The sequence below is a fragment of the Coregonus lavaretus genome (genome assembly GCF_964263955.1).
Source record: "Coregonus lavaretus genome assembly, contig: HAP1_SCAFFOLD_2405, whole genome shotgun sequence".
Lineage (NCBI taxonomy): Eukaryota > Metazoa > Chordata > Actinopteri > Salmoniformes > Salmonidae > Coregonus > Coregonus lavaretus.
This window is the reverse complement of record NW_028159587.1, coordinates 9,684-33,088: the sequence shown is the minus strand read 5'-3', so window position 1 is coordinate 33,088 and position 23,405 is coordinate 9,684. Positions and strand designations below refer to the sequence as shown.

The following is a 23,405-nucleotide window of genomic DNA, read 5'->3' as shown; positions in this document are numbered from 1 at the left end:
GTCTGTCATACAGTACCCGCTTTTATTTGTTGTTGTCCTAGGCTATCTGGCTAAAATGTTTGCTCGCTAGCCAAGCTTCCATTCATGGCAAGGTTAGCTAGTTAACATTAGCCTTCTACATCTAGCTACATATTGAACTTCCATCCTCTCAGGCCAGGGGCACAACAATGTATGAATTAATGGTTGGTTCAGAATCGTTGTTTGTGTAAAAATTGATGTGGCAGTGAGAGCTTTTGGTCAGGTTGCCATGTCTAGCATAAATTTGAAGCGAAAAGACGAATCAAAACCCACACACAAGGTCCTGAAAAATAGCCGCAAAATTTTATCAGAGCAAGAGAGGAGTTGCCATATTTATCCAATAAACCCTTTTCCCATAATGTTATCAAGCGAATTAGCTAAGGAATATCAACATAACTTGTAACGACGAAATAAGAAGCAAAATTCGTTTTTCGATCAAAATAATTATTATTGCGAGCAAATGTGACATAATAAAGGAATTTGAATATATCGCAAGATAAAATATTATTTGCCTTTATTAAACTCGCCAGATCATTTCCCATCACCGGACGTCGATTTAACTCGTTTGACTGCTATAATTGTAAATAAATCACTTTTGCGCATGTGCATAACTATAGATCAATCCGACAGGAGAGTTGACATTGAGAGTTGGACAGAGGATCTCGAAATCTCTGAGCAAGAAACATTTGGACGAACTTGAAAAATTTTTTTTTGCCTATCTTCTGGAAATTGTGCGTTACTAGGCCTATGTGCCAGATGTGAAGCCTACAAACCTTTATAAATGGCATATTTGCGAAGTTGACTTGTCTTTTCAATAGGCATATGTCACTGACTAAAATCTGGGTTTAGGATTGTAGGCTAATTCAACTTTGCCATGGTTGACTTAGCTAGATGCAGGTAGCCTATAGCCCCCGACAGGCCTACATCTCATTTCAGATAGTAGCCTAGGCAAAATGTAGGCAAGATGTAAACTGAACGATTTAGCAGCTTGGTTAGTTCAAATTGACAGAGTAAACATGGCCATTAATAATCGCATAATAACACAAGGCTACAGCAACAACAAACTGTTACAGGCTATTTAGTCAATCCGATTGCCAGCTCCAGGTAGGCTACACAAGTGGCACAAATTGATTTGCAATGACTCCAGTGATATCGTCATTTCAATATATTTATTGTATCAAATAGAAGGCTACAGTAGCCTAGAATGGCATATCAATTAATAGGCTACTTGATGACCAACAGATGCAAATGTTTCATTCTCCACATTTAATGTCAGTTTCGTTTAGGACTTTTTCCCATAACTTTCATTTAAAATTTCCACTTGTGCAGCGCTCCAAACCCAAGCACTGAGTATATGTAAAACCCTTTGCTTGATACAGTTTTCCATAAGTAAAGTCCACATTAGAATACAGTTTAAACCACCTCTGAGCGAATGTATCTAATGCGCTTTCGTGCTAGTGCGCCTAGAGTCGTTTTCCAGTGCTTTGTAACTGTTATTTCTTGATGCGCATCAGTTTTAGCGCGTTAATATGTTTTATTGAGAAAGTGTTGGAAATAGATGCATCGCTCTCTCAACACACACACCTCCCCACACTCACTTACTCAGCAACAGCCTGCCTCACTGCCTGATAGTCAGCAGCAGCAGGTCACAGTGAAATATATACATTATTTATATATATATATATTTTTTAAAAGAGAAATGCAATTGCGGCCGATGTGCAATTTAGAAGTAGCCCAAAAACCCTCGACCAATACATTTTCAACCCGCGACATCGTATTCAAAGTAGTCCAATTTCTGGAAACCCGCGGACATGGCAATCCTGTTTTCGTAGCTCTGCTAGGCCGGATGGAACGCACCTAAACGATCAGCTGTCGAGTACGGAGAAATCGAACAAACAGCGGAAGTCAGAGAATGCACGATGACAAGAAGCTAGCTAACGTTAGCTTGAGAATAAAACATCAAAATCACAAAATAGCTAGCGCATAAGTGTCCCAAAAGAACGGTTCATGGACGTGTGTTTCTAGTAAATGTTTAAATATTTGTTTATCCAAAAGAGGGGATTAGACATTTGAAGAAAAAAGGTAACCAGAAATAATCAAGCTAGCTAAATTAGCTTAAATGCTAGCTAACCCAAAAAGCTATCTAGCTAGCTAGCTTACTTGCTTTTTTCCTACATTTTTACATTTTAGTCATTTAGCAGACGCTCTTATCCAGAGCGACTTACAGTTTTAGTGAATGCAAACATTTTTCATACTCTAGTAACTAGCAAGCTAATATACATACATCTTTCAGTTGTATTTTTTTGTCACTCATAAGATGTGATGTCACTTAGATTTACTGGTAGAAGTGTCAGACAACTTGCTAGTTAGGTATCAGAGAGTGGCAACGCAAGCGTGAAACTATTATTAGCCACGTAAACCTAACTGGCTATGTTAAATGTGTGAACATTATAAAAAGCTTTATGGTATGTGAACACCCAAACTAGGTCTGAACCGTTGACTTCAATAAAGAATAGGTTGCTCGTTGCTCAGCCCATATATCTACTGAGAAGTGTAACAACTTTGTGCATGTTTTTTTTAAACTAACTTTATTTGTTTGTGTTTACTTCAGCTAGATTTAGTCTTTGTGTAGCTAATAATGCTGCTATGTTGACTTACAGGATGGACCCAACTCTAACTTTGTGTTGCCTTCAGGTATATGTTTTGTCTTTCTGTAGCTAGCGTCTAACGTTGTAATGTTGCGTTATCAGGATGGACCCAGCCTTGTTGAGAGAGCGGGAGCTCTTTAAGAAGAGGGCTCTCTCTCAGCCCACTGTTGAGAAGAGACCTGCAGCCTCCGAGTCAGGAGGTTCCAAGAAGAAGAAGTCCAAAGCTGACAAGGAGGCCTCCGGGTCCAAACATGGCGCAGGTAAGACCAGGGGTGTATTCATTAAGCCAATCCTGTTGTAAAACGGAATGCAACAGAAACCGTTTACTCCAAATGGAAAACATTTTGCAAAGAAAAATAGAGTTTCTATTGGACAAATTAAGGAAGAGCCCTCCCTGTTCCGTTTGCCCGGTTTGCTGCCGATTGGTTCTTAAATGGTAAACGGTTTCCGTTGCAAGACGTAATGAATACATCCCAGAAGGGCTCTTCAACCTTGGGTCTATTCATTAGTGCAAACTGTAGTAAAATGTTTTGCATCAGAAAAATGAAAACAAGCGCTTCTTATTGGACTAATTTAGGTAGGTCTCTTCCTCCCCCATTTCAGCCCTTTTGCTTCAGTCTGGTTCCTACTAGTGAATACACCCCTGTATATTTGGGTCGTGTTCGTTAGGCACCAGATGGAACACATCTGACTGAAACGGGGAGGGATTACCTAAACTTAACCGTCAAATATGAAACGCTTGTTATCATTTTCCGTTGTAAAACATTTTGTTACGGTGTGCCCCAATGAATACTACCCTAGTCTTGAAATCTATTATACTGCTGGTTGCGTGTCACATTGGTAGCCTGGCTACCTGCCTGCCTCTACATTTCACAATGAAGTGTTATTTTCTTATAACATGTTTAAATGGCAGATTTTTGTTTTTCTTCATTGACCACAAACACTCATTGTACACTTTTTTTTTAATAAGCTTCATTTCAACATCAGTCAGTACTTTTAAAATGAGACCACAAAGTTTGTTTTTCTTACGTGATTCTTTTTTATTGATCATCACAGTCATCACCACCACCATCATTTTAGGCAATAATACCTTGCGCACAATGCAAGTAGGCTATGTTTATTTACATCGGTGTGTGTACAGGTGCCCCCCTTCATAAGAGAGTAGTATCACAGCCACTTGGCTGTGGTTTAAAATATGTTGGTGAGTGGTGACATCATCACAAGCAACATGTTGATTACATCATTACTACACAGCAAGTTGGGAACAGTTTTTGTCAAATGGATGAGGACTTCACTACAAAGGCAGTCAAAAGCATTAGGGATATTATTTTTTTATTCAATCTGTAAATTACATTAAAATGTGGGACTTCTTCTATGGTAGTTGGATCTTTGTTGACATTTTAAAAGTAACTGTCCAGTGGAAATTCTCACTTTTTAAAAGTTTAATATTCTGTTAACTCATAATATGTTGTTGATTCATCCTATACTCGTATTTGTGGCCAAAGCATAAATTGGAGAAAAACCCCCACCTCAAACTGGTATCTCAAACAGACTGTTTCAAAAACCCTTGTTATTTCCTCATAGAGGATGAGGTCATCTTCCTGAGGAGGATGAGATGGCCAATCAGCGGTCTGCGCCATGAATATATTTTATGACCAGTATACGCCCACATCATTCTGTAATTGGGGTACGCCTACACCATTCCAACACAGAAAAGCTGCTTTTTAACATACTGAATTACAATTATTTATTTTTTTCACTCATATTGTAAATAATTATAGGTCGTATTTAATAGAAATCTGGAAACACTACGACAGTTACTTTTAATTGTTGTTAGTTGACTTTGGGTGACTTTCTCGCTCTGTAGGGTCCTAGATGGGGTGGCTATCATTGTGGATCTCCTCCTGTGTCTTTAGCTGTCTGGAAAGGTGTGTCTGGGGCTTACAATGTGGTGATGGATGAAGATGCAGGCTAAACGCCCGTCAAATAATAGACTCGTCAAAACCCTGGACTTGGCAAAGGAGAACTCCTCTTCACTCCTGCCATCCCTGCTGATGTGCTTTGAACAGATAACACCACCATCATTCCACACACACACAATCTCACACATACAAAGGTGCCGTCTCACTATTGTCAACTGTGAGCACACAGCACGGTCAGTCTCAGTTCAGATTCAGGGTCAAAGGTCATGACCTAACTTCCTGCTTGGCCCTGGTCACTGTTTGCAACGACCCCTAACCCCCCTACACCACCTCGGTTTGTGACCCCGTGGGACTGCGTATCTTCTCCATCGTGTTCTGGAAGGGACCTGGTCCTTCCTCCTCCATCAGGTCATGATGGGTCTTCCCCTGGACAAGAAGGAAAACCGTAGTTTAGACTCAGACCTGTTATTGTACGATGTTGACAGCATGTAGGCCTGTCACCTTCATAACCGTAGTTTAGACTCAGACCTGTTATTGTACGATGTTGACAGCATGTAGGGCCTGTCACCTTCATAACCGTAGTTTAGACTCAGACCTGTTATTGTACGATGTTGACAGCATGTAGGCCTGTCACCTTCATAACCGTAGTTTAGACTCAGACCTGTTATTGTACGATGTTGACAGCATGTAGGCCTGTCACCTTCATAACCGTAGTTTAGACTCAGACCTGTTATTGTACGATGTTGACAGCATGTAGGCCTGTCACCTTCATAACCGTAGTTTAGACTCAGACCTGTTATTGTACGATGTTGACAGCATGTAGGCCTGTCACCTTCATAACCGTAGTTTAGACTCAGACCTGTTATTGTACGATGTTGACAGCATGTAGGGCCTGTCACCTTCATAACCGTAGTTTAGACTCAGACCTGTTATTGTACGATGTTGACAGCATGTAGGCCTGTCACCTTCATAACCGTAGTTTAGACTCAGACCTGTTATTGTACGATGTTGACAGCATGTAGGCCTGTCACCTTCATAACCGTAGTTTAGACTCAGACCTGTTATTGTACGATGTTGACAGCATGTAGGCCTGTCACCTTCATAACCGTAGTTTAGACTCAGACCTGTTATTGTACGATGTTGACAGCGTGTAGGCCTGTCACCTTCATAACCGTAGTTTAGACTCAGACCTGTTATTGTACGATGTTGACAGCGTGTAGGCCTGTCACCTTCATACGAACACTGGCACAAGGTATGAAACACGTGATGGGTCTTCCCCTGGTTGCAGAACAACAGGTTCAGACCAATGTTACAGCGCGAAGACAATAGAAAAACATGGCGTCTCGGCTAGAACTAGGCTATACAATGCGAACAGCATGTAGCCCTTTTGCTTTCGTATGAACAGTGTCACGACGTGGGCTGGAAAGGTTGTGTGAAACAGAAACAATCTGGACTAGAAAGAAATAACCGTTATATCAACTTGACAGCTTCAAGTTTAGTGCTGGCCTTTTTAAAAACCGATACAGAAGATGACAGAGTGGTCTATGTTCCAGCGCTCCTCTTGCCTTGGCACAGCACGATTTATACTTCAGCAAATTATACAAGTAAAGTAACAAGCCTTTTCTAACCTTGGAACAGCAGAATGAACAGTAAAGTAACAAGCCTTTTCTAACCTTGGAACAGCAGAATGAACAGTAAAGTAACAAGCCTTTTCTAACCTTGGAACAGCAGAATGAACAGTAAAGTAACAAGCCTTTTCTAACCTTGGAACAGCAGAATGAACAGTAAAGTAACAAGCCTTTTCTAACCTTGGAACAGCAGAATGAACAGTAAAGTAACAAGCCTTTTCTAACCTTGGAACAGCAGAATGAACAGTAAAGTAACAAGCCTTTTCTAACCTTGGAACAGCAGAATGAACAGTAAAGTAACAAGCCTAGTCTACATTTACATTTTACATGTTTAGTCATTCAGCAGACGCTCTTATCCAGAGCGACTTACAGGAGCAATTAGGGTTAAGTGCCTTGCTCAAGGGCACATCGACAGATTTTTTCACCTAGTCAGCTCGGGGATTAGAACCAGCGACCTTTCGGTTACTGGCACAACGCTCTTAACCACTAAAAGCTACCTGCCGCCCGTCTAACCTTGGCACAGCATCCACAGTCCAGCAGCTCGTAGAGGACGGCCAGGGCTGCCAGGGAGACCACTGTGAGGATGAAGAGGAGGAGGATGATGAAGCACGCTATGTTCCAGCCGTCGTGGAAGGGGTACACCTCCTGAACCTGCAGGGAGACCTGGGACAGGGGGGCAGCGTCAGGGTGCCACGGGAGAGAGGTGGTGGCGTTGAGCTGGTCCATTGGTGTGTTTTACCTGGGAGAGAAATGATAGAGGGAGTGAGTGTTTTGTTCCTGGAGAGGTGGAGAGGGGTGTTGGTGTTAACAGTCTGTAGAGAGAGAAATGGAGAAAGAAAGAGAGAAATGATAGAGGGAGTGAGTGTTTTGGGCTTGGCTCTGTAAAGAGACACCGGGTCAGAAAGACAGAGGGACAGGGGGGGCAACATCAGAGTGCCTGCCAGGGGAGAGGGGTGCTGACGTTGAGGCTGTTCATGGTGTGTTTCACCTGCGGAGGGAGGGAGAGAGATGGAGCGAGAAAGAGCCTTTATAGAGCCTCTAAACTCCGAGTTCTGGTGCTGTGACCTGGTGAGAGAGAGAGAGACACCACTTACTCCATCAGTACACTGTCTCCTGGGGTGCAGAGCGCCTGCCTGTTTACACACACACACACACACACACACACACACACACACACACACACACACAGACACAGACACAGACACAGACACACACACACACACACACACTGCCAGGAGCAGTGAGAGCGCCTGCCTGTTTACACACACACACACAGACACACACACACACACACACACACACACACACACACACACACACACACACACACACAGACACACACACACACACACACACACTGCCAGGAGCAGTGAGAGCGACTGTGCTGACTGACCCAGTTTTGGTTGAGTGAACCAGAGAGAGAGATCAGAAGGAGAAATGAGGTTAGCCCACACCAACCCTGAAAGACTGTACTGTTAGTGTATAACCTGGTTTGATTGGCTGTCTGTCAGTCTTGTGTCGTTGCTCTGTTGACCTCAAGTTTCTCTAGTTCAGAAAGAATGTGTGTGTGAGTTTCACTGTGCCTTTCCACATTTCACCTTTTACTCGTCAAACGTGTGTGTGGCTGACTCGGCTATTCTTATCAGATGTGTGCGTGTGTGTGTTTGGCAGTGAGTCATTCCACCTCTCCTGTCCTGTGGTCGTTAACTCTGTCATCATCAGCTCTGTGGATCTGTGTTGAGGAGCTGTACTGTTATACGTGTGGATGGAGGGAGTAGACTGTTGACTGACTCACAGTGGAGAAGCGGTGTGTAATCTGACCTGGTGTGTTTATCCCCTGACATTGTGGTGTTAGTGGAACGTGGTACAGACCTGCCGTTAGTCACAGAGGACAGCAGACAGCAATATGCTGCTCACTGTTAGTTCAGCAACCCTAAATACAACGGCTTGGTCTTTGATGAAGTCAATGGGATCGTTTGAATTTGAATTAGGGATCCCCATTAGCTGACGTCATAATGTCATCTAATCTAATGAGATGTAAGTAGCCAACAGGCCTACATGTAATCATACTGTTATGACTATGTAGTAGGCTATTGGTAGTCCTCATTAGTAACATTAACACTGCCATGGTAACTGAAGTTCCCCCTCTCTGGGGAAAATACTTATTCTATTCTACTCTAATTCTTCCTGTGTGAAAGCATAGTCTAATACTTCCTGTGTGAGAGCCTACTTGGGTTATTGGACGTTCTGTTGGCTAATGTTGATGGACGGAGAGTAGGGGAGGGACGGGGGGGGGGGGATCTCAACGGGTCCATGTCCTTTATGTCTATTATGAATGTAGGCCTATACATCCCCCACCTCTTCCTCCATCCACACCACCATAGTCTAGCCCAGTCCCCCAGCACTACACCCTCCTCTCTGTTCCTCCCTAACATCACCCCTCCCTCCCTCCCTCTCTCTACCTCCTCTCTGTTCCTCCCTACCATCACCCCTCCCTCTCTCTCTCTACCTCCTCTCTGTTCCTCCCTACCATCACCCCTCCCTCCCTCTCTCTACCTCCTCTCTGTTCCTCCCTACCATCACCCCTCCCTCCCTCTCGCTCTCTCTCTCTCTCTCTCTCTACCTCCTCTCTGTTCCTCCCTACCATCACCCCTCCCTCTCTCTCTCTACCTCCACTCTGTTCCTCCCTACCAATACCCCTCCCTCCCTCTCTCTCTCTACCTCCTCTCTGTTCCTCCCTACCATCACCCCTCCCTCCCTCTCTTTCTCTACCTCCTCTCTGTTCCTCCCTACCATCACCCCTCCCTCCCTCTCTCTACCTCCTCTCTGTTCCTCCCTACCATCACCCCTCCCTCCCTCTCTCTACCTCCTCTCTGTTCCTCCCTACCATCACCCCTCCCTCCCTCTCTCTACCTCCTCTCTGTTCCTCCCTACCATCACCCCTCCCTCCCTCTCTCTCTACCTCCTCTCTGTTCCTCCCTACCATCACCCCTCCCTCCCTCCCTCCCTCTCTCTACCTCCTCTCTGTTCCTCCCTACCATCACCCCTCCCTCCCTCTCTCTACCTCCTCTCTGTTCCTCCCTACCAATACCCCTCCCTCCCTCTCTCTCTCTACCTCCTCTCTGTTCCTCCCTACCATCACCCCTCCCTCCCTCTCTCTACCTCCTCTCTGTTCCTCCCTACCATCACCCCTCCCTCCCTCTCTCTACCTCCTCTCTGTTCCTCCCTACCATCACCCCTCCCTCCCTCTCTCTACCTCCTCTCTGTTCCTCCCTACCAATACCCCTCCCTCCCTCTCTCTCTCTACCTCCTCTCTGTTCCTCCCTACCATCACCCCTCCCTCTCTCTCTCTACCTCCTCTCTGTTCCTCCCTACCAATACCCCTCCCTCCCTCTCTCTCTCTACCTCCTCTCTGTTCCTCCCTACCATTACCCCTCCCTCCCTCTCTCTACCTCCTCTCTGTTCCTCCCTACCATCACCCCTCCCTCCCTCTCTCTCTCTACCTCCTCTCTGTTCCTCCCTACCATCACCCCTCCCTCCCTCTCTCTCTCTACCTCCTCTCTGTTCCTCCCTACCATCACCCCTCCCCCTCTCTCTCTACCTCCTCTCTGTTCCTCCCTACCATCACCCCTCCCTCCCCCTCTCTCTCTACCTCCTCTCTGTTCCTCCCTACCATTACCCCTCCCTCCCTCTCTCTACCTCCTCTCTGTTCCTCCCTACCATCACCCCTCCCTCCCCCTCTCTCTCTACCTCCTCTCTGTTCCTCCCTACCATCACCCCTCCCTCTCTCTACCTCCTCTCTGTTCCTCCCTACCATCACCCCTCCCTCCCTCTCTCTACCTCCTCTCTGTTCCTCCCTACCATCACCCCTCCCTCCCTCTCTCTACCTCCTCTCTGTTCCTCCCTACCATCACCCCTCCCTCTCTCTACCTCCTCTCTGTTCCTCCCTACCATCACCCCTCCCTCCCTCGCTCTACCTCCTCTCTGTTCCTCCCTACCATCACCCCTCCCTCCCTCTCTCTACCTCCTCTCTGTTCCTCCCTACCATCACCCCTCCCTCCCTCTCTCTACCTCCTCTCTGTTCCTCCCTACCATTACCCCTCCCTCCCTCTCTCTACCTCCTCTCTGTTCCTCCCTACCAATACCCCTCCCTCCCTCCCTCTCTCTATACCTCCTCTCTGTTCCTCCCTACCATCACCCCTCCCTCCCTCTCTCTACCTCCTCTCTGTTCCTCCCTACCATTACCCCTCTCTCCCTCTCTCTATACCTCCTCTCTGTTCCTCCCTACCATCACCCCTCCCTCCCTCTCTCTACCTCCTCTCTGTTCCTCCCTACCATCACCCCTCCCTCCCTCTCTCTCTCTACCTCCTCTCTGTTCCTCCCTACCATCACCCCTCCCTCCCTCTCTCTACCTCCTCTCTGTTCCTCCCTACCATTACCCCTCCCTCCCTCTCTCTACCTCCTCTCTGTTCCTCCCTACCATCACCCCTCCCTCCCCCTCTCTCTCTACCTCCTCTCTGTTCCTCCCTACCATCACCCCTCCCTCCCTCCCTCTCTCTACCTCCTCTCTGTTCCTCCCTACCATCACCCCTCCCCCTCTCTCTCTACCTCCTCTCTGTTCCTCTCTACCACCACCCCTCCCTCCCTCCCTCTCTCTACCTCCTCTCTGTTCCTCCCTACCATCACCCCTCCCTCCCTCTCTCTACCTCCTCTCTGTTCCTCCCTACCATTACCCCTCCCTCCCTCTCTCTACCTCCTCTCTGTTCCTCCCTACCATCACCCCTCCCTCCCTCTCTCTACCTCCTCTCTGTTCCTCCCTACCATCACCCCTCCCTCTCTCTCTCTACCTCCTCTCTGTTCCTCCCTACCATTACCCCTCCCTCCCTCCCTCTCTCTACCTCCTCTCTGTCCCTCCCTCCCTCCCTCCCTCCCTCCCTCCCTCCCTCCCTCCCTCCCTCCCTCCCTCCCTCCCTCTCTCTACCTCCTCTACCTCCTCTTTGTTCCTCCCTCCCTCCCTCTCCTCCTCTCTGTCCTCTCTCTCAAGCCGTCTTCTCTCCTCCCTGAAGTGGTGTAGGACCCCAGACAGCATGCAGCCCGAGGCAGAGAGGTGTCTCCTGCTGTGCCTGTCTGCTCTGCCTGTCTGCACAGGGGCTCCCACACCCCTCCCCCCTAATGTGTTGTCCCATCCAGTCTAGAGGGGGTAAATGCAGCCAGCCAAATCCATCCTAATTTAAATCCTTATAGTATGTGTGTGTGTCCTTCTTTAAATCCTTATAGGGGAAGAAGCCTAGTCATCTGTTTGCTGATCTTAATCTGAATCACAACAACCTTACTGCCTTCCCTACATAGTGCACTAGTTTTGACCAGGAACCATCCTCTAGCAGTCTAGTGTCTCTGTTCTGCTACAAACACTCATCCTTTACTCTGACAGTCTGTTCTGCTACAAACACTCATCCTTTACTCTGACAGTCTGTTCTGCTACAAACACTCATCCTTTACTCTGACAGTCTGTTCTGCTACAAACACTCATCCTTTACTCTGACAGTCTGTTCTGCTACAAACACTCATCCTTTACTCTGACAGTCTGTTCTGCTACAAACACTCATCCTTTACTCTGACAGTCTGTTCTGCTACAAACACTCATCCTTTACTCTGACAGTCTGTTCTGCTACAAACACTCATCCCGTCTGTCTGTCTGCTCACAGCATAGCCCACAGGCTGGGCTACTGTCTGTCCTCTGGTGTTGATAAAACCATTTATAATTTAGTGCTGTTATCCAGAATGCTACAGGAATAGAAGGTAAACCATCCTCTTATGAAATAATGCATCACAGATCAAAATGTAGGCTTCATTGGATGGATTAGGCTAGTAGATACACACACACACACACACACACACACACACACACACACACACACACACACACACACACACACACACACACACACACACACACACACACACACACACACACACACACACACACACACACACACACACACACACACACACACACACACACACACACACACACACACACACACACACACACACACACACACACACACACACACACACACACACACACACACACACACACACACACCTTGCCCTGAGACATGGCAGTCGAGCGTGCAGACAGACTGCTAATCTCCCAGTGTTTCCAGAGAAATATGCAGACTCACCTGTGTAGCCTGTACTGTGGGGTGGATGCTTGGAAAGGATGCTCTCCCTTCCCTCTCGCTCTCTGTCTCTCTCTCTCTCTCCTCCCTGCCACTCCTTGCAGCTCTGCTCATCTTCCCCACACAAGGCACAGCCTGTGCTCAGACCTTACCACTCTACCAATGGCTAAGCTCACCCCCCACCCCCCGTTCCTCTCCTCTGTATTGGCCAAATCTCCTCAAATAAAATGTATGCCCCGCCTTCTCATTAGCACCCAGCAGCAGCTCCCGCCCACGTGATGAATCATTTATGAGTCACACCAACGGGCCCGCTCTGATTGGCTTGTCTCCAGAAACAGGCCTTACAGCTGAAGCCAAAGACGCAGAGCCACTAGAGTAGGGCCTGAAATGGAACCCTATCTAGTGCCCTTATACCCCCTATCTAGTGCCCTTATACCCCCTATCTAGTGCCCTTATACCCCCTATCTAGTGCCCTTATACCCCCTATCTAGTGGCCTTATACCCCCTATCTAGTGGCCTTATACCCCCTATCTAGTGCCCTTATACCCCCTATCTAGTGCCCTTATACCCCCTATCTAGTGCCCTTACACCTCCTATCTAGTGCCCTTATACCTCCTATCTAGTGCCCTTATACCCCCTATCTAGTACCCTTATACCCCCTATCTAGTGCCCTTATACCCCCTATCTAGTGCCCTTATACCCCCTATCTAGTGCCCTTATACCCCCTATCTAGTGCCCTTACACCTCCTATCTAGTGCCCTTATACCTCCTATCTAGTGCCCTTATACCCCCTATCTAGTACCCTTATACCCCCTATCTAGTACCCTTATACCCCCTATCTAGTGCCCTTATACCCCCTATCTAGTGCCCTTATACCCCCTATCTAGTGCCCTTATACCCCCTATCTAGTGCCCTTATACCCCCTATCTAGTGCCCTTATACCCCCTATCTAGTGCCCTTATACCCCCTATCTAGTGCCCTTATACCCTCTATCTAGTGCCCTTATACCCCCTATCTAGTGGCCTTACACCCCCTATCTAGTGGCCTTACACCCCCTATCTAGTGCCCTTATACCCCCTATCTAGTGCCCTTATACCCCCTATCTAGTGGCCTTACACCCCCTATCTAGTGGCCTTACATCCCCTATCTAGTACCCTTATACCCCCTATCTAGTGCCCTTATACCCTCTATCTAATGGCCTTATACCCCCTATCTAGTGGCCTTACACCCCCTATCTAGTGGCCTTATACCCCCTATCTAGTACCCTTATACCCCCTATCTAGTGCCCTTATACCCTCTATCTAGTGGCCTTATACCCCCTATCTAGTGGCCTTACACCCCCTATCTAGTGGCCTTATACCCCCTATCTAGTACCCTTATACCCCCTATCTAGTGCCCTTATACCCCCTATCTAGTGGCCTTATACCCCCTATCTAGTGGCTGGCCTTATACCCTCTATCTAGTGCCCTTATACCCTCTATCTAGTGGCCTTATACCCCCTATCTAGTGGCCTTACACCCCCTATCTAGTGGCCTTATACCCCCTATCTAGTACCCTTATACCCCCTATCTAGTGCCCTTATACCCCCTATCTAGTGGCCTTATACCCCCTATCTAGTGGCTGGCCTTACACCCCCTATCTAGTGGCCTTATACCCCCTATCTAGTACCCTTATACCCCCTATCTAGTGGCCTTATACCCTCTATCTAGTGCCCTTATAACCATATCAGACACAGGGGGAATGGCACTTCGGAGCTTCTGCTACAGAGTTTTTTTAATCTTCTTCCACAATAACAGTAAAATCACAACGTTATTGGATTAGTTCAATGTGCTTTTGACCTATATGAGTCTCTGTTGAATAACTGTTATTGTTGGACAACATGTATAGCAATTAATTAACTCACTATTTACAAGAGATTATATGTATAGATTCTGATCGTGATCTTTATTTGAGCTGGTAATTATGATATAGTTGTATCTGACCAGTTTTGTCTCTGTCTCTCTCTCTCTCTCTTTCCCTCTCTCCCCATCTCCCTCTCCCTCTCCCTCTCCCATCTCCCTTTCTCTTTCTCTTTCTCTTTCTCTTTCCCTCTCCCTCTCCCCCCCCCCCTCTCTCTCTTTCTCTTTCTCTCTCTCCCCCCCCCCCCCCCCTCTCCCCCCCTCCCCCCCTCTCTCCCCATCTCCCTCTCCAGACACCAGTAATGGTAACTTTAACCTGAAGGCTCTAACAGGCAGCTCTGGCTACAAGTTTGGTTGCCTGGCGAAGATAGTCAACTACATGAAGGTAAGGTGGACACACACACAATACATGGATGGTGCCATTGACGTGGCATTTCAATCACATAGCAGATGCTCTTGTCCAGAGTGACTAACAGTAGTGAGTGGATTCGTTGTTCATACTGCTGGAGCCCACGAAGCATCATGCTCTTACCAGCTGAGCTAAACAGCACCACACATGCTATAGTTTCCTACAGTAACATAAACACTGTACTAATGATATGTTGTCATAAAGGTTGTTTAGTGGTGTGTGATTGGTGTGATTGGTGAGCTCCTCCCTCAACAGTCTAAGCTGTCATCACCATTAAACCACGCCCCCTTCTCTCCTCCCAACCCTCCGTCCCGGTCTCAAGGGGTTCATTGGGATGTTACTTCCTGCCTCAAGTCTAAGCTGTCATCACCATTAAACCACGCCCCCTTCTCTCCTCCAAACCCTCCGTCCCGGTCTCAAGGGGTTCATTGGGATGTTACTTCCTGCCTCAACAGTTTGCTTCTCCCCTCCTCCTTTAGTTAGTCCAACATGTTTCATGTTCAGCTCTGCTCTGGGACAGTACCTCTGTCAGACTGGGTGCTTTTTCACACCAAACTATGACTCATCACAATCTACATCATGTTCACAGATTGTGTGTTGGTGTGCGAGCCTGTGTGTGTGTGTGCGAGCCTGTGTGTGTGTGTGTGTGTGTGTGTGTGTGCTCTAAGTCTTTTCACAGTGCTGAAGCTACCTTGTTTTGACTCAGTCGATGCAGACAAGCTGCCGTGACACAGATGACTTCTGTTAAGCATCATGTGACCAACCAATAATAAAAACGTCCTGGATTCTGAGTTCCGTCCTTCTCTGTCCGGTGGTTAGACTACTACCACGTTGAATTGGAGGAGTTTAGAAACGTTCCTCCTGGCTATTAGACCACACCAGCCCGGGTGTTGTTCAGCTCCTAAATGCCATACTTGAGAAGTCAACATTTCACTGGCGGGTCTAGTTTGTCACAATTTCCTGCAAGCCCAAACTGAAAGCCTTTGGCTATCAGATTAGCTTCATTTCACATCCCCCTGAGTCTCACAATAGCTCATGTATTTCTCTCTGTTCCTTCCTGTCCTCCAGACCAGACACCAGCGCGGAGACACTCACCACCTGACTGTGGAGGAGATTCTAGATGAGACCAAACTACTGGACATCGGCATGAAGCAGAAACAGTGGCTGATGACTGAGGTGTGTGTTGGGACGTTCACATGTTATCATGAAGCTGAAACAGTGGGCTGATGACTGAGGTGTGTGTTGGGGGCGTTCACATGTTATCATGAAGCTGAAACAGTGGCTGATGACTGAGGTGTGTGTTGGGGGCGTTCACATGTTATCATGAAGCTGAAACAGTGGCTGATGACTGAGGTGTGTGTTGGGGGCGTTCACATGTTATCATGAAGCTGAAACAGTGGCTGATGACTGAGGTGTGTGTTGGGGGCGTTCACATGTTATCATGAAGCTGAAACAGTGGCTGATGACTGAGGTGTGTGTTGGGACGTTCACATGTTATCATGAAGCTGAAACAGTGGTTGATGACTGAGGTGTGTGTTGGGGGCGTTCACATGTTATCATGAAGCTGAAACAGTGGCTGATGACTGAGGTGTGTGTTGGGCCGTTCACATGTTATCATGAAGCTGAAACAGTGGCTGATGACTGAGGTGTGTGTTGGGGGCGTTCACATGTTATCATGAAGCTGACACATTGGCTGATGACTGAGGTGTGTGTTGGGGGCGTTCACATGTTATCATGAAGCTGAAACAATGGCTGATGACTGAGGTGTGTGTTGGGGCGTTCACATGTTATCATGAAGCTGAAACAGTGGCTGATGACTGAGGTGTGTGTTGGGGGCGTTCACATGTTATCATGAAGCTGAAACAGTGGCTGATGACTGAGGTGTGTGTTGGGGCGTTCATGTAATCAGAGTTATGGGAAGTTAGGAGTTGCGAGTGGGAAATGTCACTTCAATGACAGTCCAAGTTGTAATCAGTGGGGAACTGAGAATGTTACCTGAGTTGTATCATTTCACCTCTGACCTTTCACCTTTTCAATAGATGAGGACAATAACAAACTTACCAATGTGAATAATGTAGATCGTTTGACCATGTTGTCAAGGTTAAGCAAGCTAGCTCATTTAATTATTAGCAACGTTAGCTAGCTAAAATCATATTGGTTGAAGAATTGGTGTGATTTCAACAGCATGTGAACGGCAATGTTTGAGTTCCCACCTCCCACAAGCACCTGCATGCCCCATGTGTGTCTGTGAAAGAGAGGGAGAGAGAATCTGAAAGAGAGGGAGAGAGAATCTGGTCACACAATAAATACATGCATCAGAAACAACAGTGTGCTAAATGATAATGACCAATTCCTCCTCGTCCTTCTTCCTCCTCCTCCTCCTCTTCCTCCTCCTCATCCAAACTATTGTCCTCATTATTCTTATCATAAAACATATTTTTTGAAACTATCCTCTACCCCTCCTCTACCCATCTACCTATCTATTATTAACATACCATAACTCTCTCCCTGGGCCAATCCCTCTCTGTATTTCCCCTCCCCCTCCTCTTCCCTGGGCCAATCCCTCTCTGTATTTCCCCTCCCCCTCCGCCTCCCTGGGCCAATCCCTCTCTGTATTTCCCCTCCCCCTCCTCTTCCCTGGGCCAATCCCTCTCTGTATTTCCCATCCCCCTCCTCTTCCCTGGGCCAATCCCTCTCTGTATTCCCCTCTCACTCCCCTCCTCTTCCCCGGGCCAATCAAACAACAGTGTTTTGAGACCAATGTAAATAAAGTTGAACTAAATGTGACTTGGCTAACTGTCTGTCCCGTCCCCCCAGGCGCTGGCCAGTAACCCTAAGATAGATGTAAGGGATGGTAAATACGCCTTCAAGCCCAAATACCACCTGAAGGACAAGAAAGCCTTGCTCAGACTGTTGGATAAACACGACCAGCTGGGACTGGGAGGAGTACTGTTGGATGATGTTGAGGAGGGGCTACCTAACTCTGCCAAGGCACTGAAGGTGTGTGAGAGGTCCCTGGGGCGGCAGGTAGCTTAGTGGTTAAGAGTGTTGTGAAAAAATCTGTCTGTGCCCCTTGAGCAAGGCACTTAACCCTAATTGCTCCTGTAAGTCGCTCTGGATAAGAGTGTCTGCTAAATGACTAAACATGTAAATGAGAGAGACAGGGGAAGACCCACACACACACACACACACACACACACACACACACACACACACACACAGACACACACACACACACAGACACACACACACACACACACACACACACACACACACACACACACACACACACACACACACACACACACACAGAGAGAGAAAGAGAGAGACGCTAAGGCAGGACACACACACTGAGGCAGACACATAGACACAAATACACACACTACTATTACCTGGTTTAATCCTCACCCTCTGGTTGACGATAGTATTATTGAATCAGACGTAGTTGACGATAGTATTATTGAATCAGACGTAGTTGACGATAGTATTATTGAGTCAGACGTAGTTGACGATAGTATTATTGAGTCAGACGTAGTTGACGATAGTATTATTGAATCAGACGTAGTTGACGATAGTATTATTGAGTCAGACGTAGTTGACGATAGTATTATTGAGTCAGACGTAGTTGACGATAGTATTATTGAGTCAGACGTAGTTGACGATAGTATTATTGAGTCAGACGTAGTTGACGATAGTATTATTGAATCAGACGTAGTTGACGATAGTATTATTGAGTCAGACGTAGTTGACGATAGTATTATTGAATCAGACGTAGTTGACGATAGTATTATTGAATCAGACGTAGTTGACGATAGTATTATTGAGTCAGACGTAGTTGACGATAGTATTATTGAGTCAGACGTAGTTGACGATAGTATTATTGAATCAGACGTAGTTGACGATAGTATTATTGAATCAGACGTAGTTGACGATAGTATTATTGAGTCAGACGTAGTTGACGATAGTATTATTGAGTCAGACGTAGTTGACGATAGTATTATTGAATCAGACGTAGTTGACGATAGTATTATTGAATCAGACGTAGTTGACGATAGTATTATTGAATCAGACGTAGTTGACGATAGTATTATTGAATCAGACGTAGTTGACGATAGTATTATTGAGTCAGACGTAGTTGACGATAGTATTATTGAATCAGACGTAGTTGACGATAGTATTATTGAATCAGACGTAGTTGACGATAGTATTATTGAGTCAGACGTAGTTGACGATAGTATTATTGAATCAGACGTAGTTGACGATAGTATTATTGAATCAGACGTAGTTGACGATAGTATTATTGAGTCAGACGTAGTTGACGATAGTATTATTGAATCAGACGTAGTTGACGATAGTATTATTGAGTCAGACGTAGTAACGGCCTCTGTTCCTCCCCAGGTTTTGGGAGACCAGATCATCTTTGTGACCAGACCAGACAAGAAGAAGATTCTGTTCTATAACGATAAACACTGCCAGTTCACAGTAGACGAAGGTGAGAGCGTTGGCATGGTTTCTCTACCTTAATTATTTGTTTGTGCTCGTGGTAAATGAGAGAGTGAGAACATTGTTATGGTCTCTTTTGTTTAGTTCTCTGTAGAAGGTGAGAATATAATGTTAATTAGAACTAGAGCGTTGGTATGGTCTCTCCCTTAATTTAGTTTGTGGTGGTTGAAGATGAGAGCATCTGTATAGTTTCTCCCCATTTTAAATCTCTGTTGAAAAGCTGAGCATTGGTAGGGTTTCTCTCCTGCCTTCCAACGTAGAATGTGAAAGTGTTGGTACATTTCTCCCTTCATTATCAGTTTGCAGTAGATGCAGATGAGAGCGTTGGTAAGGTCTCTCTCCCTTATTTCAATTCAATTAGCTTTATTGGCATGAAATACATTCTGTAAATATCGCCAAAGCTTTTCAAAAAACTGTTTTTATAAGTCTAAAGTAATAAAGTCTAAGGTAATAAAGCCTAAAGTACAACTGCATAAAGTCACTTAGTTCTCTGTAGGAAGTGTGAGCACTGGTACGGTTTCTCTCCCTTTGCTTGGTCTGGTTTCTCTTTTATGGAATGACCTCAATGGCTCCTCCCAGTGGTTAGAGCTTATGAGCTCAATGGCTCCTCCCAGTGGTTAGATCCCACAGGTTTAGATATATATAACACATTTTTACTATGACATCATTTTGAAGTGTAGAGCTTTCAGTTGGTTCATACCAGGATTCATTCAGTCAATTCAGGAGATTAACTGAAGCTCCTCATAGGGAAACCAGAATTAGAATTTCATTTATCTCTCTGAATAGAAATGGAATCGACACAAACTTCACAACCAAAGAGTATTGCCAAAGTTTTTGACCCCCTCTGCTCTGTAGCCTGGTGCTACTGACTGTCACTCCATCTGTTTGAGGCTTGAAGTACTCAGAACTTTGTAGTCCAGACATATAATCATGTCATTCAGTAGTCAGAACTTTGTAGTCCAGACATATAATCATGTCATTCAGTAGTCAGAACTTTGTAGTCCAGACATATAATCATGTCATTCAGTACTCAGAACTTTGTAGTCCAGACATATAATCATGTCATTTTGATTTTTTATTGATGTTTGTTTTGCTTTTTTAGCGTGTTGAAATGTGTTTACTTGTATGTACTGCAATTCATATTTTATCTGCCAAGTACGACCTACTTGTAAAAATGTAATTACTACTACTATTGTCCTACCTGAGCTAATGGTATCCTGTCTGTGTTTCCTGGTCTGCCGTCCACAGAGTTCACCAAGCTGTGGCGTAGCATCCCAGTGGACTCTATGGTAACAGTAGTGTGTGTGTGTGTTTCCTCTCCCAGAGTTCACCAAGCTGTGGCGTAGCATCCCAGTGGACTCTATGGATGAAGAGAAGATTGAGGACTATCTCAAGAGACAGGGCATCTCGTCCATGCAGGAGACTGGACCAAAGAAAGTCGTGAGTCTCTCTCTCTACCTCTTCCCATCTCTCTCTCTCTACCTCTCTCTCTCTCTCTACCTCTCTCTCTCTCTCTCTCTCTATTTCTGTCTCTCTATCACATAGCTGGGACGATAAGCCGAAAATTATCGTGACGACCAAACAGAACAGATATCGAGGACATATGGATAATTATCCTTTACTAGAGGAATGTGATGTTTGGTCGTTTGGCTACTAATATGGGCTATTTGTTAACGAGACAGTTGCTAGCTACAACATTGAAACTAGAAGTAGTAGGTTGAAAGGTCATATATAAAGTAATTGAGGGGCACATTCATGTTATAAACTTCTATTTATCGTGATAATTCAGTCAATTTATGGTGATATGGATTTTTGTCTGTATCTCCTAGCTCTATCACTCTCTCTCCATCTATCTTATCCTATCACTCTCCATCTATCTCTCTCTCCATATTTCTCAGCTTGTCTCTCTCCTCTCCTCCCTCTCTGATACCTCTGTCATCCTCACCTCCCTCTCTGATACCTCTGTCATCCTCTCCTCCCTCTCTGATACCTCTGTCATCCTCTCCTCCCTCTCTGATACCTCTTGTCATCCTCTCCTCCCTCTCTGATACCTCTGTCATCCTCCCCTCCCTCTGATACCTCTGTCATCCTCCCCTCCCTCTCTGATACCTCTGTCATCCTCCCCTCCCTCTCTGATACCTCTGTCATCCTCTCCTCTCCTCCCTCTCTGATACCTCTGTCATCCTCCCCTCCCTCTCTGATACCTCTGTCATCATATCCTCTCCTCCCTCTCTGATACCTCTGTCATCCTCATACTGAGTACTGACACACTGCTTCATGCATATCACATAACTTATCTGTGATTGGTTGTTTCTACAATAAACCGGTCTGTCATTGGCTGTTTTGTTGGTGTTGCTACAGTTACCAATCAAGAGGAAGAAGCCAGGTGGACAGAAGAAGAGACGCTTCAAGACTCACAATGACCATCTGGCCGGAGTACTGGAGGACTACTCAGAGGGCGTACCCGCTAAGAAGTGATGCCACTTCCTCTTTCCTGGCCCAGTGAGAGAGGGGTGACCTGGGAGTTGTAGTTTTTGTAGTTTGTTTTTCCGGAAATAAACTTTTTTTCTGGGTCTCGCCAAAACTACAATGAAGATGAGACTGTCGGTGTCTCAATTATCTTGCTTCCTTTCCTTGTCCTTTCCTTGTCCTTTCTGCCCTGATAAAGGAGAGGAGATGAGGAAAGGAAGCCATTTTGGAACATTGAGACACAAGATGGCTGACAGAAGTGAAGTCCTTGCCAAACACATTAACCTAAAGAGGCACTTGCTGTCATTTATGATAATACTGTACCATTTGGTTCTGAGCAGTAATACAAAAGGTGAACGGCTTAGGGTAGCAAAAATTCCGGTAACTTTCCCTGAATTCACAGGTTTTCCAGAAATCCCAGTTGGAATATTCCTGTAATGACAAATTCCCTGGAATCTGGTAATACTCCAATGGGGATGTCTGGAAAACATTGGGAATTTCGGGAAAGGTACCGGAAATGTGCAGCCCTAGAACAGGGGCTGTATGTGTAAATATCGTCTTTATTTTGTCTGGCACACCATGTGTGTGAAAAAGTGTTTTAAATAATAGCTGTCGTATGATCTGCTGTGGTTGTTCCCTATATTCATTTACAACAGTGGTCACCAATGGCAACCCTGGTCCTGGAGAAATACAGGTTGTGCAGGGTTTTGCTCCAGACCTGCACAAACACTCCTGATTCAGCTAAAGAACTCGTAGAATCTGCAATGTTTACTCAAGACAAACACTAGCCTGGTCCCAGATCTTTGTGCTATCATTCCAAAACGACATGACAAGGAGTTGACATAATAGCAGATTTGGGACCAGCGCTAGACAAACACCCCACTCCCATAGAAACTCTTCGTGCCGGCATACCTATATACTACTCAGCTAATAAACTGTTCATCAAGACTTTTTGATTAGGTGAATCGGGTGTGTTAGTGCAGGGCTAGAACAAAAGCCTACACATCCTGTAGCTCTCTAGTTCCTGGTTTGTTGGTGACCGCTGGCCTCTGAGCTTTCTTCATTACTGAGCGTGTTACACACAGGACCTTTTCCTGAAGCCTCTCTGACGGACACACAATAAAGTCATAGACAACACGCTGTACCGTTTCTTCTTCATGACATAAGGCCTGGATTCAATCTGATTGTTGCCCGCTTAACATTTGGTTGGATGAAAGCTCAGTGGCCAAATTGATTGGTTGGATGAAAGCTCAGAGGAGTTTACAGCTGAGAGACAAAGAAAATTTAACTTTTTAGGTTGGAGGTGGATGGGGGGGGGGCGTTAAACGCGGGGTCGCAACCTGCCAAGGTCGCCAGTTCGGATCCTGGTTGCGACTAGTTTTCCAACAGTCTTAACTAATTACATTTCTAATCTACGAACTTTGCCTGAACAGCTTTAAATATGTGCAAAAAACAAGAATGGTGGCCCACCCCCTGCTAGCACAGTGGACTAAGCACTGGGACAGATGACTCAACTACTTCCCCCTGCTGACACCCAGGTGGCGACAGGCGACACGCATCGCTGTGTGCCTGGCAGATATTTCAACTTGGGATGTCGGCCCACCACCTCAAGCTCAACCTCGACAAGACGGAGCTGCCCTTTCTCTCAGGGAAGGCCTGCCCGCTCAAAGACCTCTCCATCACGGATGACAACTTCAAGGTGTTGCCCTCCCAGAGTGCAAAGAACCT

The 23,405-nt window shown here is 46.0% G+C and overlaps 2 protein-coding genes across 6 annotated transcripts; one reads left to right on the top strand and one right to left on the bottom strand.

Moving 5' to 3' along the window:
• The first annotated feature begins 1,885 nt into the window (after window positions 1-1,885).
• On the top strand, window positions 1,886-22,814 carry gtf2e2 (general transcription factor IIE, polypeptide 2, beta). 4 transcript variants are annotated; one of them, XR_014612485.1, is made up of 10 exons: window positions 1,897-2,100; window positions 2,769-2,926; window positions 14,590-14,681; window positions 15,774-15,881; window positions 17,523-17,705; window positions 19,104-19,197; window positions 20,533-20,648; window positions 21,570-22,029; window positions 22,186-22,469; window positions 22,542-22,814. XR_014612485.1 is itself a non-coding variant. In XM_084197023.1 (8 exons), the coding sequence occupies exons 2-8, from the start codon at window positions 2,770-2,772 to the stop codon at window positions 21,684-21,686; spliced, it is 867 nt and encodes a 288-aa protein (XP_084053149.1). In that variant the 5' UTR covers window positions 1,886-2,100; window position 2,769; the 3' UTR covers window positions 21,687-22,814. The 4 variants fall into 4 exon arrangements, 1 of the variants encoding a protein (XP_084053149.1); XR_014612484.1 differs by having other exon boundaries at window positions 1,893-2,100; window positions 22,186-22,814; XR_014612486.1 differs by having other exon boundaries at window positions 21,570-22,469.
• Window positions 3,688-12,893, bottom strand: smim18 (small integral membrane protein 18). 2 transcript variants are annotated; one of them, XM_084197017.1, is made up of 3 exons: window positions 12,402-12,893; window positions 6,730-6,955; window positions 3,688-5,014 (listed from the first exon to the last, which is right to left on the bottom strand). In XM_084197017.1, exons 2-3 carry the CDS (start codon window positions 6,940-6,942, stop codon window positions 4,910-4,912), a joined length of 318 nt encoding a protein of 105 aa, XP_084053143.1. In that variant the 5' UTR covers window positions 6,943-6,955; window positions 12,402-12,893; the 3' UTR covers window positions 3,688-4,909. The 2 variants fall into 2 exon arrangements, with proteins under 2 accessions (XP_084053143.1, XP_084053144.1); XM_084197018.1 differs by lacking the exon at window positions 12,402-12,893 and adding an exon at window positions 7,704-8,262.
• Window positions 22,815-23,405: the final 591 nt, after the last annotated feature.